This window comes from Scyliorhinus torazame, chromosome 13 (genome assembly GCF_047496885.1).
Source record: "Scyliorhinus torazame isolate Kashiwa2021f chromosome 13, sScyTor2.1, whole genome shotgun sequence".
Classification (NCBI taxonomy): domain Eukaryota; kingdom Metazoa; phylum Chordata; class Chondrichthyes; order Carcharhiniformes; family Scyliorhinidae; genus Scyliorhinus; species Scyliorhinus torazame.
In genome coordinates, this window is record NC_092719.1 from 20,799,841 (window position 1) to 20,813,806 (window position 13,966).

Sequence of the window (13,966 nt, forward strand, 5' to 3'; positions counted from 1 at the left end):
CTTAAGCAGCTTAAAGAGAAACGGAATGAAGGTTCATATCTTTCAAGAAAAAGAAAGGTAGCTCAGTTGGCAAACTCTTCGTATTGGTGACAGGAAGAGAAAATAAATTGAAAAATAAGCCAAACCTTGTTGTTGACTATTTCAATGCGACATTTTCCGCACTTCCTGTCCTCAAAGAACAAAGAAAAGTACAGCACAGGAACAGGCCCTTCGGCCCTCCAAGCCTGCGCCGACCATGCTGCCCATCCAAACTAAAATCTTTTACACTTCCAGGGTCCGTATCCCTCTATTCCCATCCTATTCATGCATTTGTCAAGATGCCCCTTAAATGTCACTGTCGTCCCTGCTTCCACCACCTCCTCCGGCAGCGAGTTCCAGGCACCCACTACCCTCGGTGTAAAAAAACTTGCCTCGTACATCTACTCTAAACTTTGCCCCTCGCACCTTAAACCTGTGCCCCCTAGAAATTGATCCCTCTACCCTGGGAAAAAGCATTCGACTATCCACTCTGTCTATGCCCCTCATAATTTTGTAGACCTCTATCAGGTCTCCCCTCAATCTCCTTCGTTCCAGTGAGAACAAGCCGAGTTTATTCAACCGCTCCTCATAGCTAATGCCCTCCATGCCAGGCAACATTCTGGTAAATCTCTTCTGCACCCTCTCTTAAAGCCTCCACATCCTTCTGGTAGTGTGGCGACCAGAATTGAACACTATACGCCAAGTGTGGCCTAACTCAGGTTCTATACAGCTGCAACATGACTTGCCAATTCTTATACTCAATGCCCCGGCCAATGAAGGCAAGTATGCCGTATGCCTTCTTGACTACCTTCTCCACCTGTGTTGCCCCTTTCAGTGACCTGTACACCTAGATCTCTCTGACTTTCAATACTCGAGGGTTCTACCATTCACTGTATATTCCCTACCTGCAGTAGACCTTCCAAAATGCATTACCTCACATTTGTCCAGATTAAACTCCATCTGCCATCTCTCCGCCCAAGTCTCCAAACGATCCAAATCCTGCTGTATCCTCTGACAGTCCTCATCGCTATCCGCAATTCCACCAACCTTTTTGTCTGCAAACTTTTTCTCCAAATCATTTATATATACTACAAACAGCAACGGTCCCAGCACTGATCCCTGCGGAATACCACTAGTCACAGCCCTACAATCAGAAAAGCACCTTTCCATTGCTACTCTCTGCCTTCTATGACCTAGCCAGTTCTGTATCCATCTTGCCAGCTCACCCCGATCCCATGTGACTTCACCTTTTGTACCAGTCTGCCATGAGGAACCTTGTCAAAGGCCTTACTGAAGTCCATATCGACAACTGTAGCAACCTAAAATGGCTGATTCCCTATTAATTTGGCCAAAACCCAATTTAAAATGGCTAACCAAAAAGGCTGATGGGAAAAGCAGCCAACAGGACACAAACGGACAGCTGCAGACAGAATAGCGTATTCGGCTCTGGGGAAGTCGGCCCAGATCGATACTCAAGACCATTAGCAGCACATCAACCCAGACATCTGCAGTTTAATCGGCTATCCCCGGGAACAATTGCAACATATTAGCAATTGAATGCCAGACCAGACCTGTCGGCGCCTGCAGTGGCCAAAACAAAGGCAGGTGAACGACCACCCCCCGATCGAGGAATCGCCCCGTTATTGGACATATCGAACCCAGTGATTGGGAACAAGTCCAATCACTTGGGACTCAGGGTCAAGGGCCGCCCCGAGAGGCAGGAAGCCCCGGGGCCCTATAAAGTGAGGGGCTAAGTTCAGATCGCTCTCTCTCTCTCCCTTCTTCTCCTGCTCAAGACCTTCGCAAGAACATCAACCAGAATCTGTAAGTTTGACTCCAGCGATCGCTACCCGATAAAGACTCCTAGCCAGCGACCTGTATCAGCCTTTTGAATCCCGCGGGTCAGATCCGATTCAATAAGCCATTCGTTTCCCTGACCTGGTGGGCCCTTCCTAAAGTTAAGTATTGGCCAGTAGTGGTAGGTTTCTATATAGATAGTAGGATTATTGTATAAGCATTACTTGTTGTATATAATAAATGACCGTTGATTTCAATCTTACTAAGTGGTGTGCTGACTTATTAATCATAACTCGAGCTTGAACCACGTGGCGGTATCAGAAAGATACCTGGCGACTCGTGAGCAAAGGTGACATAATCAGAGGTAATAAAACGAAGGCTAAAAAGAGCAACATAATTGGCGACTCCACCAGGACCCGACATAGAAGTGGAAAACCACTCCGGGAGAACCCCAACCATTTGAATAGAATCCAATCGCAAACAAAAAAAAAAAAAACCACAAGTGTTCAAGCGGTTCTGGTTAATAATCCACAATTCGGAAGTGTGTGTATGCATGCGTAACTAACAGGGTTATAAGGTAAAACTGATAGATTTTGTTGCGTCAAAACTGTCGGAAGTCTATATTTTCAGAAATTAGCGCAAGCCGTACCCGCATCTACGACACCACCTTAGCCCCCTGTTCCAAATTTGAACGTAACGAGCAGATAGGAGAGATGGCCATGCAGGCAATGCAGCGCCTCATGAACCCCGAGGAATTTGCGGTCGCAGCGACCAGCAGCAGTGGAGTGGGACAGTGTCCCATTTGGGAAGTGGAAATTTGGAAATTTCTCCAGGGCAAAGGATGGCCCATGTGGAATGATTTCTGCAATAATGACGATTCAGGTCCCGGAAGCATAGGGCATACTTGGTGGGAGAACCTGAGTGAGATCCATAAAAAGAGTTTAGCAAAAGCGCGCAAGCCGATGGCAATTGTGTCCTGTCTGGCACAATTGCGAGGCACGGAGGAGGTCGTCAGGACGCTCCGCAAAGAAATAGAAGGCATACATCGTATGAGTAAAGTCGATGTATGCGAGGTTGAGAAAGAGAACCTGGAATTAAGAAGGAAATTAGCAGCAAAAGGACAAAGAGGTGGCTGACGCCAAACGAGGTCACCAGTCTTGTCTGGCGCATTTGAGTAGTTTCCACTCCCAGTATAAAAAGGCTTATCAGGACACGCAGCGTGCAGTCCTGGTAAAGAAAGAAACAGAGAAGCAGGTGGAGACACTACAGAAGCAATGTAGTGATCTCAAGGCAGCCTTGAGAGCGCGCCACGCTGCAACCACGGAACAAAGGCGAGTACCTTAGACCATGCAAAGTGGCGAAAGCAAATTGCAGACCTGCAAGCAATGCTTTCTGTCCAAAAGGGATTCCAAGACACCTTTGGGGAAAGTTTAGACCAGGAAGACGGCCCTGATTGGGGAGAACTGCAAGAGACAGCGCAGTGATATGTTCAGGGAGCATGTGCGCAGGCAAAACCCCAAAGGAGGAGAGCACCCCCACCCCCCACACAGCAGGGAATACAGGCTCCCATGAACCCTGTAACAACCCACCGCACCGCCACAGCAGACGAGGCGGAAGTCTTATATTCCACCCCCTCACAGTGACCCAATTACGGGACGCGTGTGCTAAAATCGCACCGTTCCTTCCCGCCTCAGACCCACAGCACTTCTTTGCCACCGTCAAACACCAGGCGACCATGTACGGCCTGGATGAGAAAGAGCAGGTAAAGCTCACGGTCCTCAGCTTAGACCCATCGGACGCAGCAGCCCTTCCCGACCCACAGAATGTAGGAGGCACCCTTGCAGAAATGCATCCGGCGATCCTGGATGCGATCGGGTACAACCGAGGCGACCCCGTAGACGGTCTGAATAAGTGCAGACAGAAAAGGTCTGAACACCCCACAGCGTTCGCAGGATGCTTGTGGATTCACTTTGAAGCCGTTTTCGGAAATGTAGACCGTGCCCATTTGTCTGCTGACAATATGGCCAAGTGGACCCGCACCCTTATCTCCCATGCCACGGAAGCAGGACAGAATGCCTGTAGTAATTATGACCCCTCGGAGGAGGCTCATAATGAGAAGTGGGTGGTCAAAAGATTGTCCCGCGTTTGGGAACAAGCGGCTCACGGTAAACCCGCAGCTAGAACCCGAGGAAAACCCAGACGTGCAGGCAGTAAGACCAATTTTCACAACCCCGCCTGGGTAAACGAGGGAAAGAGCAGCCCCCCAGCAAAACCGCAAGAATGCCGACCCCGACTTTGTTCCCACCCAACTCGATCCAACTCATTGGTACCGCGTCGACAACTCCTGCAGACTCGTCCGCAACAACGAGAGAGACCCCAACTCACACCATGCAGCCCTTTCCGCCCTAATTCACTCCAGAGTTTGGCACCCGGGAGAAGGTGACGACCTCGGGTCTGACCCCCAAGCCGCCAACCCCTTTGCGACCCTGTTCGCAACAGAGAACTGAGGTGTCCACATGATGATTTAAAGGAGACACTTGGTGAAAAGTGTTGTCCTTCCTGATGGAACCTACAGGATGTTTTCCGTTGTTTGTATGTTTGTTTAATGTTGTTCGTCCGACAGGAGAATGCTCTCACCGCCACACACCCATTCACCTGAACTTTTTAGCTTTTTCCCACTGACACCCACCGCGGCCAGACGCTTGTTCAGCGGAACTAGCTTTTCAGCTGATACTTGTTTGTGTATCAGACGCCCGATCGTAACTGCTCTTCTGATTTGACGGGAGAATCAGAACAGCAACCCCACCATGATAACTACATTTTTGCCCGTTCTTGTCGGTTGCTCAGGCAGTGGAGAAACGGCGTGAGACCCGCCCTGCCTGGGGACCCCCCCATTGGTCAAAAACGCTCGGGTAGGGGACATACGGTATTGGTAGCCGTCCTACCCGGGGACTCCATCTAAATCTTACCCGTCGCAGCCCATACGCACCTCATTCGACCTTTTCCTTTCAAAAACAGGTTTATTTATTTAGGCAACCTTTGGGTTGCCGCTAAATGCTATTTACATCCTAGAACATTTGGATGATAAACTTCTGGTCCACCATTGGGAAGTGTGCCGTGTCCTAACATTTGTTTGAAAAAAAATTGGGGAGAAGTCACATATAGTGACCAATTATAAGGGTTTAATTGGCCCCAAGAAGGACAGACACACTAACACACCAGATATTAAACCAAGGTAGCTACAGATACTATGCTTGTTTTACAGAACTCCAGAAGCTCCAGGACCGGAGAAAAACAGAGAACACAGAGAAAGAAAAGAAAGAGGACAACCATGAGGACTTCGGTCATCGTGCTCAACATCTTTTTGGACATTTGGTTGCGCGGGAACGCGGACCCCATTACTCCAAACCTCCCTGCCGTTAATGTTTCACTGCCCCGCAGTACCGAGGGCCCAGTCACCAGCCACGCTGCATTATCCTGGTGTGCCAAGTTCATAACTTGGTACTCCCGGTCGTACGTCATTGAAGCACTGTTAGCATTGGCCATACTCTGCTGTGCAGTACAGACCATGCGCCTCCGCAAGTGGAAAAGGAGAGCGTACCGTGCTCAAACCCCAGTATATCGGATCCGATCCCCTATATTCGGTTATGACCAGACCCCAGCAACCTATGAAACCAGAATAATAAAATATGCACTTGCGTTTTTCCTGTCAATAAAAAGAAATGTATGATCCTGAGCTTGACTGCCAAGCCAGGAAATATATGGAATATTTTGATTGTTGTTGTATGTTTAGAGAGATAGGATTATGCAATGCTTGATGAGTGTTTTATGTAAAATTAGAGGTTAAAGTTTTATTTTTTTTAGATACATGCCCCTGCCTGACATAGCGCCCTCAAGAATTGTTTAGGTAAATTTTTGTGCATAGCTAGGGTCAGAGTAGTGGCCATGTAGGAGGTGTGTCCCCCCCCCCCCGGTCAGGGAACGGAAAGGACAAAATTTATGTGATCCTTCACGCTTCGCATTAGGATCACAAGGAGGGACTGTAGCCACCTAAAATGGCTGATTCCCTATTAATTTGGCCAAAACCCGATTTAAAATGGCTAACCGAAAAGGCTGATGGGAAAAGCAGCCAACAGGACACAAACGGACAGCTGCAGACAGAATAGCGTATTCGGCTCTGGGGAAGTCGGCCCAGATCGATACTCAAGACCATTAGCAGCACATCAACCCAGACATCTGCAGTTTAATCGGCTATCCCCGGGAACAATTGCAACATATTAGCAATTGAATGCCGGGCCAGACCTGTCGGCGCCTGCAGTGGCCAAAACAAAGGCAGGTGAACGACCACCCCCCGATCGAGGAATCGCCCCGTTATTGGACATATCGAACCCAGTGATTGGGAACAAGTCCAATCACTTGGGACTCAGGGTCAAGGGCCGCCCCGAGAGGCAGGAAGCCCCGGGGCCCTATAAAGTGAGGGGCCAAGTTCAGATCGCTCTCTCTCCCTTCTTCTCCTGCTCGAGACCTTCGCAAGAACATCAACCAGAAACTGTAAGTTTGACTCCAGCGATCGCTACCCGATAAAGACTCCTAGCCAGCGACCTGTATCAGCCTTTTGAATCCCGCGGGCCAGATCCGATTCAATAAGCCATTTGTTTCCCTGACCTGGTGGGCCCTTCCTAAAGTTAAGTATTGGCCAGTAGTGGTAGGTTTCTATATAGATAGTAGGATTATTGTGTAAGCATTACTTGTTGTATATAATAAATGACCGTTGATTTCAATCTTACTAAGTGGTGTGCTGACTTATTAATCATAACTCGAGCTTGAACCACGTGGTGGTATCAGAAAGATACCTGGCGACTCGTGAGCAAAGGTGACATAATCAGAGGTAATAAAACGAAGGCTAAAAAGCGCAACACAACATCCACTGCCCTACCTGCATCAATCATCTTAGTTTTTAAGTTAGTGAGACACGACCTCCCCTTCACAAAACCGTGCTGCCTCTCGCTAATACTTTTTTTTTCTTTTTTTTTTTAGCCCCCACCACCTCCCCAGCCCAAAAATTAGAAAAATCCTTAAGGATAAAAGTCTCCTTCTACAAAAGGTGTGGATGTCATTGGGACAAACATAACACCATTGGAGGAATTCCATAACCAGCTAGCAGGATGTATTCTACTCCCAAGCACACTGGGCTTCCCTCCACACAGACATCCTTCAATAAACAACTGTAAACATGCCTTCAATGTGAAGACAATCAATAACAAGTTTCAACTTAAACATTAAGGTGGATTTCAAATGTCAATTTCTAACACCCAGGAACCAATTATACAGCAATTCTGTGAATCAGTACACAACTGCAAGAAGTTTTTCTAAATGCCTTCAAATCCCACTTGTGGTACATGAACCCAACTAATTTTCCTCAGGTAAAAAAAAAAAGATTAAAAAATATATTGAACACCAATAAAGATGTCATTAGTTTTTGAATTTTGCGGCCACTAATGTACCAAGCAACCTTTGTCTTGTTAATGTTATTATAGCGGTGGTTAATAAATAAATATTGGCCAGGAAACCAGGAAGACTTACCTGCTCAAAATCATCTGAACATGCAGACAGGGTTTCAGTTTAATCTCTCGTCCAAAAGGCAACACCTCCATCAATACAGCATGCATTGAACTCAAAAAGATAGCCTAGATTACATGCAGACAGACGACTGTGGTTTTGACTCCGAAGCTAAGGGACACCACAAAGTCAAGGATGATACGAGAGCAAAGTCCGAATGGCAAGTCAGTGAACCCAGGAACCGTACACCCAACTCCAGCTACCTTCAATTGACAGTATTGCTTTCCTGTTCAGGTTTGGTCACTCTGTCTCGTGTTATCACTCTCGTATTTTTCAAACTTCAACATTGTATCTAATGGGATGGGGCAGTTCATTCAGTTGGCTGGACAGCTGGTTCACGATGTGGAGTGACCCAACAGCATGGGTTCAGTTCCCGTACCAGCTGAGGTTGTTCATTAAGGCCCTGCCTTCTCAACCTGCCCCTCACCTGACATGTGGTGACTTTCAGGTTAAATCACCACCAGTCAGCTGTCAAAGAGGAGAGAAGCCTATTGTTCTTTGGGACGAGGCAACACTTACAAAATGTTATATTTTTTACCTGGAAACAGTACATTTTCTTCTCTTTAGGTAGAGATCGATGGAGTATAAACTTTCTTCCACTGCTCGATAATCCCCCAATTCATACCCATTGGGAAAAATTTACAGTACCCAATGATTTTTATTCCAATTAAGGGGCAATTTAGCGTGGCCAATTCACCTACCCTGCACATCTTTGGGTTGTGACCCATGCAGACACGGAGAATGTGGAAACTCCACACGGACAATGACCCAGGGCCTGGATCGAACCCAGGTCCTCGGCGCCATGAGGCAGCAGTGCTAACAATTGTTCCACCAAGCTGCCCCCCACAAAACTTGCTTAAGCCACATTCTTCAATATTGTGCCAATAGGTTTCTTATGCACTTTCATTTGTCACCTCAAATGACTCCCATCACCTCCACACCGGAGACCTATAACCAACAGAACTTCACCCTGTTATTAAACTCAAAAAGCTCTCTCTAGGTTTTGGAAAGGTAAAATTTATTAGTGTTCTATTTATTCCCTGCACGGGTCAATTAGACACACTAAGAAAATTCACACCCATAATGCTTCACAGGAATCCTGGAAACGCAAATTTGCATATAGCCTAGACTTAATAACATCCCAGAAATGCGTAGCTTAACGAACGAGGCCTTGTATGAAAACTGAGGGAGCTTGAACAAATTTACGAATGACTCAACGTGCCATATAACCTGTACACAGCGCAACAATCCATGCACGGATCAAATAAGCTGCACTTTCCCCTAGACAGCCCAGTGTTCCCAAAGTTTAGTTATTTTCCTGCCTTGATTAGGACTGCAGAAGAGTAACATTCTCAGGGTCACATTTGGCAAATACCACTCACTGTATTAATGCAAAAGTTCTGATTACCCTTCGCCACAGCCAGTTCCGTTCTCCTCCCATAAAACACACAAAGCATTCCAGAGTTAGATAAAAATATGCATTGCTGTTCCTTTCTAAGGACATGAGCTTGGACAAATCTTATTAAGGAAACTTGCTGGATACCACTGCCTGCTCAGTTGCTTCCAGTCTTCGCAGCAATTACAAAAAAGCAAAGTGATTGGTAGCTAAGATGACTTTAGAAAACACAAAAAACTGCTCTTTGATCCCCAAGAGAGAATTGTCCTCATGGTAATTTCATCGCATATTTTAATCATTTGGCCCTCCAGTCTTCAAACTCCAGTCTACAATGAATGCCTCCACCTCCTGCTCTCCTCTGCACTCTTATCGATGGCAGACTTCAGCTAAAATGATTCACAATCTAATTTTCCAATCATTAATTTCCTCCCTCAATTTGGCATCCTATTTGTCGAGTACCTTAAGAATGTTTTAATCAGTTTGTTCAGTGACTTCAAAAGTTCATTTAATTGCATTCAGGTCCTTTTCACTGATGGAGAACACAAGTAGATAGCAACAGTCAGACACAAGACTGTTGCAAAACTATGATAGCACTGGAAACATCAATGTACTAATGGATAAGAGCACACCCCTTTATAATACAAGTCATACAACAGGGCAGAAGGTCCGTGTTTGACTTCCAGCTTCTGCCATATTCGCTAATCTGAACCAGTTATAGCAGTTGGAGTGCCAGCACATGTACCGGGAATAAACTAACTTGGGCTTACTTATTTTTACTATACGTTACGTCCGGCCGGGAAGCATTCCATGTATATATCTAAGAGACCAGAATCTAGCACCAATGCAGTATCTTTAACAGTCAATCAGACCTCTCACATTCAATGTCTAGGTAGCAATCTCGTACCAGCGTTATGAGACTGTAAATGCCCAGAAAGAGTCACCATTTAAGGGACCAGCCTAAAAACTGATTTTTAAAAAGTCCTCCATGAAAATATTAAAATACAAATCTATTAATTCACATGATGAGGGCATCACGGGCAACATCAATATTTACTGCCCATTCCTAATTGCCCTGGAGATGGTGAGACAGAGCAAAGTGATCCAACAATGATGGGTTAGATCGAAGCTCTGTAGTCCTTCACATCCAAGTGTGAATGATGTGGATAATTACAAAACTAATGTGAGAAGGAGGCTCTACAAACATCTTCAGTGGTCAAACTCAGTCCAAGACAAGGCTCAAGCATTAGCAACCATCTTGAGCTAGAATTGCTAAGTGGATGATCCATCTTGACCTCCCGAGGTCGCCACAAACTCAAATGTCAAACTTCAGCTATTTTGATCCACTCTGGTGTCAAGAGCTAAATGCATTGGACACAGGAAGGGTTATGGGCCCTGATAATATCCCAACTATAGTAATGAAGACTCGTGCTCCAGAACTAGCTGCACCCCAAGCCAAGCTGCTCCCAGTACTGCTGCAACACACGTATCTACCCAATAACGTGAAATATTGCTCAGGCATATCCTGCCCATCAAAGGTTAGGACACATCCAATCTGGCCTCTTGTGTACGTTACTTTAAAGGAATACATCTGAATAGGAGAACCACATATTCAATTCCAACTCTGGCATAAGACCTTAGTCATAATTTCAACCCCAAGCATGACAACACAAACTTTTGTAGGATGCAGTCAACTTCTGTACAAACCTGCCAGCAATGCTGCAAAGAGTGAAACGGCAGTCAGTGCTGCCTGCCAAAACATGGCTGCAGAAATGTGGAAGTAATTATGTAAGCTGAAGAGACAGGATAGAGAAAGCCAGTGACAGAACATTAGACCAGGCATTTGGTGTCATAAAGCTTAGAGAGAGGCAAGGAGGGAGAAAAAAATTCCACCATCTCTTGCACAACCCAGCAGTTGTTGACAGGTGAGAGGTCAGGCAATCGAGTCTGTCACCTGGGCTACAATAGCAAATCAGGCAGATTAATTCAAATTACCAAAGTATACAATAGGGGATGCTGGAGAAATTAGATCAGAAACGGGGGATGTAAATAAAAGGGACCAACCAAATTTTAAAATGGAACTAGCAAATACGAGCTGACTACATTTTCTTACATGATTGACACTTTACGCAGACAAGTCAATACTAAAAAAAAACAGTAGTTTAGAAAGTGTAACTCAAGGTAACAACCTCCAACTAACGACCTTCCAACAGCCCTTGCAATGACAGATTTAAAACTAGTTCAAGAGCATTTCTAAAAATATAAAAGCATGACAATTTTTAAAGAGTTAGGAGCGAAGGAGAATTGAATTGTTGATTAGTAATCTGCTATTAACTGTGTGCTCCTCCACCCAACGGAGCGCTATAGACGCAATAGTCTTTCTTCTGTGGTGTCAGCTGGTGTATGTGTTTGTGTGTTAAGTAAGCTCCTCCTCCAACTCAATTCCGGCTGGTAACAGCACAGCCAATCTGCTCTTTGCAGCTCGCTTTAGGACCAACAGTTGCTGTCCAGCGAGCTCCAGCAGGTAGCACCACCAAAAAACACAAACCCAAAATGGATGAGGGGCAACAAGATATTAAATGTACCAGATATTCGTGACACAAACCTCTGTACAGAAAAATTCAATAATTCTACAATACATTGCAAACAAGCAACAAAAATGCCAAGCCGTCACAGGAAACCCCAAAAAAGGCTCAATTATTCCACAAGAACATAAAAGCAGAAGGGCCCATGTACAACACAATTAAAGAAAAAAGTAGTAATTCTATCAGCAAAGGTGGCGCAAGTGTAATGAAGCATTAACATGTCACTCGATTAAGAGTTGACATCTGCATTCAAATTCCTTCGGTTTTTCTTCCCCCCCCCCCCCCCCCCAGTAAAGCTAGACAGATCAACATGCCAAAAATACCCCACAAATACACGTCAGGCAATTCCCGATCTCTATTGTAGCTGAAAACGTACAAACAAGGTTTGATGAGATGTGACGCTGCCTTTTAATCATAAATAGTTTGTTGAAACGTTAAATCTGGCCTTCAAACACATGACACACTGCACACACAAAAAACTGGGGCTAGATGGTTTTTGAAAAGGTAAAAGGCCTAACATCAAGAGCCACAATCTCACCGTAAATTCAGAACTGAAAATGCTACGAATTTAAATTAACATTTCTCTCACACACAAAAGGTCAACCGTTTCCCCCAGAAAATACTGGATATATATATTTTAGAGTAATAACACTTAAACAGAAAAAAAAGAGGAATCCTCGAAATCCGACACCATGTGGATGTTGTCATTTTCCTTTGATTCAAGCCATTACATATCCCAAGTACATAACAACCGCTCTTCCCCTCCCCAAAAATAAAATCTGAACCATTACAATCGCTGTCAGTTATATTTTTACAGTTAGGGGCATGACATTATGTATTAAAATACCAACTGATGGGCTGAGCCTGCGGTAAAATATGTAAAAAATATATATATTTCTGAAACATCTTCCTTTTACACAAACAAACGGCGCATTTGACACGATAATTAACAGAGGAGACAAAGAAGAGGGAGCGGGGGGGGGGGGGGGGGGAGAGAAAGGAGGGGGAGGTGGAGAGAAAAGAGAGATAGCGTTGACTGCCGAAGCCTCTCCGAGTGGAGAGACTCCACTGGTCTGAAGGATACAGTTTGACCACATCGGTGTCCATTCGCCTTTTCCCGGGGCTGGGGGAGGACATGTCGGTGGTGCTGCTGGTGGAGGTGGCGGCAGGCGAGCTTTTAATTCCTCCTCTCGGGCCTGTCTTCCTCCAAAACACCCCCCTCCCCCGCCACCACCACCCCCTCCCCTCCCCCCGCACACACGGAGAGACAGAGAGAGAAAAATAACCAAACTCTCCTCAGGTGCAGTCGAGAGACGGTATCCCCTCGCCGGGAAGGGAGGGGGGGAAAGAGACACAAAAATAAATACTGGGGGTATTCAGTCAACGGCGAATGAGACAGCGAGGGGGGGCCCGGGGGTTAAGTGTGTGAGTGAGTGTGTCTGAGGGGATTCGTGTCCCCCCCCTCCTCCTCCTCCTCCTCCTCCTTTCTCTCCGCTCTTCACTCAGGCGACGCCACTTTGTCCTCTTCAGACTCTGAGGTGATTCTCCGCCACTCTCTGGTCTTCACTTCAATGGTCGCTCTGATTGCGGCCGTTTGGGTTTTTTCCCCCTCCACCACCCCCGTCCTCACGACGCTCCCTCGATCACCACCCGTCTTCTGCACACTTTTTTTTTTTTTCTTTCCCTCCTCTCTCTCCTGCTCCCTCTCGCTCTGACTCCTCTCTGATCCTGAACCTTCTCTTCAACCCTCGCCCGTGACGTTGTTGTTTGTCAGCGTCTAACACGACGCACATTGCGTCGCCCATACGTCACCACGCAGCTCCGTCGCTAACCCCGCCCCCATCTCCTCTCATTCGCCCAAGGGCATGCCGGGAGCTGTAGTCTCTGCCTCAGCGGTTTAAACCTGAATGAAGCATTTCAGTTGCAGCCCTGCTCAGCTCATTTTTTTTCTCCTGAGGCGACCATTTGTTATTTCATAACCTGGCCACTATGCGTTCTAACGAATGGCAAACTTAAACAAAGGCGTTCAAATGACTATTACGTCATATAGGAATGTACGAACAATGCGCATGCGTTTTCGCCGAAAGGCATGACGGGGGCTGTAGTTCTCAGTTGGCAAGAAAAGCTGAGGGAGATTTCGAATATTTAGCAATGCAGGACTAGAGACGTTGATGGTGTGTGGTGAGGAAATGTCGTTTAGAACCAGAGCATTATTATTTAAAGGACCATTGTCTTCAAACATTTTATAATGAAGACATTAAAAGCACAGTACTTTACAGCCAGTTAGGTACCTCTGAAGTGTATTCACTGTTCTAATGTGGAACCATGACAGACAATTACATTTGTGCACAGCACCTTTCTGCAAACAGCATTGCAATAATGACATGGCAATCTGCATTTATGATGCTGATTGGGGGGAAAATGTTGGACTGGACACTAAGGTCTCTGGTCTTCTTGGAAATAATGCAATGGGATCTTTTTAATGTCTGCCTGAGAGGCCTTGGTTTAATGACTCATGCAAATAACATAACAATACATATATGGACACTCATTA

The 13,966-nt window shown here is 45.9% G+C and overlaps 1 protein-coding gene across 1 annotated transcript in view; it reads right to left on the reverse strand.

Annotated features, from left to right (window-relative positions):
- ube2h (ubiquitin-conjugating enzyme E2H (UBC8 homolog, yeast)) overlaps positions 1-13,174 on the reverse strand; it is a 172,769-nt gene extending 159,595 nt beyond the window's left edge. The window contains exon 1 of the mRNA XM_072471139.1: positions 12,497-13,174. Coding sequence (XP_072327240.1) covers positions 12,497-12,549 — 53 coding nt within the window. The 5' untranslated portion in view covers positions 12,550-13,174. The remainder of the gene's footprint in view (positions 1-12,496) is intronic.
- Between the last annotated feature and the right edge of the window lie 792 nt (positions 13,175-13,966).